General features: G+C 42.9%; 1 protein-coding gene across 1 annotated transcript; it reads left to right on the plus strand.

Moving 5' to 3' along the window:
- The first annotated feature begins 338 nt into the window (after window positions 1-338).
- Window positions 339-4,523, plus strand: LOC109749956 (plant UBX domain-containing protein 4). The gene is made up of 4 exons (XM_020308890.4): window positions 339-620; window positions 2,687-2,981; window positions 3,773-3,868; window positions 3,942-4,523. The coding sequence occupies exons 1-4, from the start codon at window positions 451-453 to the stop codon at window positions 4,314-4,316; spliced, it is 936 nt and encodes a 311-aa protein (XP_020164479.1). The 5' UTR covers window positions 339-450; the 3' UTR covers window positions 4,317-4,523.
- Window positions 4,524-5,044: the final 521 nt, after the last annotated feature.

Genomic DNA, 5,044 nt, shown 5'->3' on the forward strand with positions numbered 1-5,044 from the left:
GACCAGCCGGGGGAGGGGGAACTGATCTATGGTGGAGGTGGAGGCGGTGGTCGCAGCTAGGTTTTCAGGAGAAGTCTGGTACAGGAGAAAAAGTCTCGTCTGCTTCCAGAGGTTGTAGCCTCCGGTTTTTTTTTTTTTTTTTTAGAACAGGCTGTAGCCTCCAGCTAGTTGTTCTCAACGTCCATCGCAAAAACAAAAACAAAAGGGAAGGCGAGGAGCATACTCGTTTGGGCTTTTAAGGGCTTCTACTAGGCCGGGCCACGTCTGTTAACGCGGGCCCATGGATCATGCCTCGGAGTTTCCAGATTTTTTCTGCCTATTTTATAGCGTGATACCCCCGCAACCGCAGCTCCGTATATCCCAAACCAACCACAGCGAAAGCAGTCCGCGACTTGCGAGCAGAGTACACGACGCGACCGCGAACCAAACCCTACCGCGAACACGTCGGCGATGAGCTCCTCCAACGGCAACGGCGGGAAGAAGCCGGCGCCGTCCGGCGGGCGCGGGGGCATCCGCACCCTCGCCGACATCAACCGCGGCCCCTCCGGATTCCCAGGCGCAGGCGGCAGCGGCAGCGACTCCGATGAGCCCCAGGAGTACTACACCGGCGGCGAGAAGAGGTTTCTCCATCTCCCTCCTAGCAGATTTTGTATTGCCCTGTCTAGATTTGGCGGCGATCGCTTGTGGGCATCGGGATCCCCGCCTCCTGCTGCTATCGTCTAGTTAGGCGTAGATTGAAGAGCGGCATCCGCATAGATCATCGGATTTAGATTTTTTTTGTCGGCGGTTGATCTACGTCGGTTGGATTCTTTTGGCATGCTCAGATTAGACACAGGTTAAACCTTACTAGGTTAGCGCTGACCACCGAGTACTGAGAGGTAGGTGTAGTGTTCAATGCTGCTCAGATTAGATCGGCACGAACGATTGGAAATTGATACTTTTTGCAGGCAAATTTATTCAAGATCGGATTAGTTTAGTTTGGTCATGTATTGGTTCCGCTGAAGTGTAGGCTTTGCTATTAGATTTATGGGTCTGTCTGGCGCACATCTAGATGTGCCCTACTTATTGCATATCTAAGTGACTCAATCATCAAGCATAAAAAAGGAAAATAAAAAAGAGAGAAAATACCCACACGAATCTCCGGGTAAAAAATCAATGATATAGGACTTAGATGTGAACAATGTTTGGGGAAGTTTCAGTGCCATCTTATCATTGGTTGACAATGTCAACAACTACTAGAGAAACAACGCCAAATAATTCAGTTCAGTTTAATGTACTTATGCTATCACGTTTCATTCTGATCTTGTTTAGTGTTATCAACCCGTCACAACACAGATCATCTGATCACCTAGTCCTTAGTTTGATGAATAGAATGACTCTACCTGATTTAGTCATCCTCAACTATCATTACCATGAACATACAGGCGGTGGGATATGATGGGCTGTTTATAGTTTTCCAATAGTTCCAAACCATTTATATCCAAAACAACAATGCTATCATCAGTTCGCTTTTGGTTTGCTTCAACTTCCAGGATATGGATATATACAATATTGTCAACTGTATAATGGCATCCACATATGTACTTGTCGTAGGCAAATGTCTTTAATTTTCTACGCAGTGATAGTAGTATTTTGTTTCTTGCTTCCAGTCTGTCTCGGTGTTAATAATAGCCTTGTAATTTCTTGCTGCTGTTACCAGTTGCAATAAACTATATCTATCTGTCAAAGTTGCTGTATGTAATGCATGGTAAAAAAAAGTACCCGTGTAAATGTTGTATGGTGGTCATAATTCTAGTGATGCATCATGCATCTCTTCACGATAATCAGGTTGACAAATATCTGATGTCGCATGACTCCACTTCAATCAAAGACAGCTTATATTGTTATACCATTTTTTTTCTAAAGTTTATATATGTATATTAGATAACTATTTTTTGCACCTTACCGCTATAAGAAGCCGTGTGGAAGGATTCTAGATTATGTTGCATGCCTTCCCAAAGGCTGGATATTACGTTGCTTCAGTGTGGGCTGTTGGTCTATCTGCACCTTAGTACTAATATTGCCCCCCCTTTTTTCATCCATCTGGACTTCTGGACCTCTTTTGGCCTGCAGGTTCAGTGCCATCTTATCATGCATCGTGACTAGAGCACCTGAGCTTGAACACTCCTCTGGAAATGTCTACATATTACAGATGAACTGCGTTAATAAGAATAAATGGACCTATTGCTAGTGGTCCGTCCAAAGTGGAATCTGTTGTACTCCCTCCATTACTAAATATAAGTCTTTGTAGAGATTCCGCTATGGACTACATACGGAGCAAAATGAGTGAATCTACACTCTAAAATGCATCTACATACATCTGTATGTGGTCCATAGTGAAATCTCTACAAAGACTTATATTTAGGAACGGAGGGAGTACTTTTCTTGCATTTAGGGTCTATATGCTTTTCTGTGCCTTTTTTGTTCCCCTTCTAGAGTTATTACTCCCTCCGTTCCATAATTATTGTCATGGTTTTAGTTCAAATTTGAAACAAAACCACGATGATAATTATGGAACAGAGGTATACTTCATAGCACGTGTAGATCTCAATAATGTTTAGTTTGGGTGTTCTGATTGCTTTTGAATATTTACATTCGTACTTGAATAATTATTTTTTTCCTATATTTGTCTTTTGCTTCTGTGCAGTGGGATGCTTGTTCAAGATCCAACAAGGAGAAATAATGTGGACTCAATCTTTGAGCAAGCTAGAGTGATGGGTGCTCAGCAAGTTCCACTGCCTTCTTTTGAAGGCCAATCTTCCAGCTCAACCAGCTTTGCAGGAACAGGTCGTCTGCTTTCAGTGGATGCGCAGACAGCACCAGCTGCTCCTCAACCACCGCAGGATGTTCTTCACAATATACATTTCTGGAACAATGGTTTCACAGTAGATGATGGTCCACTAAGAGGCTATGACGACCCTGCAAATGCAGACTTCATCGAGGTTACAATGAATCTTTTTGAAAATTTCTGTCAATTTTAGTTTGTCGTATACCAGTAGTTGTTTTCAGTATGTATTTTCATCACCTCCCTATGTTGCTGTGTGCTGCCTTCATTTTTTTGCATGCCTTTTGATGCTTTAAATATAGAGTTTATATTTGAGGACGGTTGTTATACTTAATAGTGTACTAGGGGTTTCATAGGAGTGTAGGTTATGACCCAAGTCATCATGACGAAATAGTAATTACACAGTTCCATCAATTTTTTACTAGAGGACCCAATTTGTAGTATTACCAATATTACTACTTCCAACCAGTTCTGAGAGTAGGATGTAGCTGCAACATCCGAAACTCATATTGGGTGGAAACTTAAGCTGGAACCTGAACCACTCCTATGTTAAATTGTTAATACACCGTAAATCTAAACATATCTCGCTGCACTGTGACGAATACCATGCCAGAGAAGCACATTAAAAACAGGATATGCACTTGCTCTGGTTCTTAGTTTTTTCTTGTACACCATTTCGTGTCACTAGCCTTTTCCCCTTCTTAACCTAAGTCTGCTGTTTGAGGTATGGATTTTATTAAGCTTTTTTTCTAATCCACGTGTTCTCAGTTTGAGGTTCATCTATAGATCATCTGGATACGTGTTGTTTTCCATTTCCTAGGTCACAGTCAGTTTTGCATTATTTGAGTATGGTAACTAGGGCAACATCCACCCCTGCGATTAATAAACATTTAAACATGAAGTGAACACTAAGTTGTTTGTGGTTACACGCTCACCCTGTACTTTCAGAGCATCAAGAAGTCCCAGTGCCCCCAAGAGCTGGAGCCTGCTGATCGAAGGACAGCTGTCCACGTCAATGTTATAAAACGACATGGAGATTATGAGGTAGGCCTTTCCATTTATTTGCAGTATACCAGTGTTAAATATGTTAACCTTGTTTGTGGTTTTGTTCATCTAGGAAGCTGCAAGGCCTCGATCAGCTTTCCAGGGTGTTGGTAGAACCCTTGGTGGATCTTCAGCAGATGAGAGTCCTGCACCAGCTCCTGTGACCCAAGAGCCCCGCAGTGCTCCCAGGTCAATTGGCATAGTTGTGGACGACTCGCAGCCCTTTACATCTATACAGCTAAGGTTGGCGGACGGCACTCGCATGGTCGCTCGGTTTAACCTTCACCACACCGTGGGCGACATCAGGTCTTTCATTGATGCATCCCGCCCAGGAGCTGCGCGGCCGTATCAATTGCAGACTGGCTTCCCACCCAAGCAGCTGACTGACCCTACGCAGACTGTTGATCAAGCTGGACTCAAGAACTCCGTTATCATGCAGAAGATGTAGTGCTCTCACCAAGCTGGATCTGTCGCACAAAATGTCTTTCCGATGCATTATTAAATCGGTGCTGCTGAATGGTTTATCATGTCCACTAGATACTGCACTTTGCATGCAACCTGTGATGTACTGGTTGTTTTGTCGATAAACGTCAGTGGAGTCTATATTCGTATTGCTACCAACTATGAATGGCTATCAGAGTTAAGTTATAATGGATGTCCGGTTGTCTATCATCAGATGGGCTTGCTTGTTCTCATTTCCTAACCTAATCGTAAGAAATTGGACCTTTTATTTGTGAGGGTAAGAAATTGATAGATAGACGATTCACTTCCATTAAAGTATCGTAGAGTAACCTCATTATAATTTCGGATAGAAGATTCAGTTCCACATGCTGATGAAAACGTAAACTCACAACCATTTATGCGTTGTTGAGACCGTTTTGTCTTTTGCGCCGAATCTATTTATAAACCACAGGACGAAACCGGTGAAATCAAGGTGCGTTCAAGGGGTATTACTTGAATGCAATTGCGAGTACATGTGAAAAATGATTAAGAGAGCTATATTTGCAAGACAATTAGGGATTTCTATTGTAATGCATGACTACTTAACTGGGGATTCACCGTAAATACTACTTTGGCTTATTATTGCCGCGACAATGGCCTACTTCTTCACATTTACCGGAGATAACAGCCAAACGCTCTCACCTCTGATGTGCAGAGTTGGGTATAGCTAGGCTC

Source organism: Aegilops tauschii, chromosome 2 (genome assembly GCF_002575655.3).
Source record: "Aegilops tauschii subsp. strangulata cultivar AL8/78 chromosome 2, Aet v6.0, whole genome shotgun sequence".
NCBI lineage: Eukaryota > Viridiplantae > Streptophyta > Magnoliopsida > Poales > Poaceae > Aegilops > Aegilops tauschii.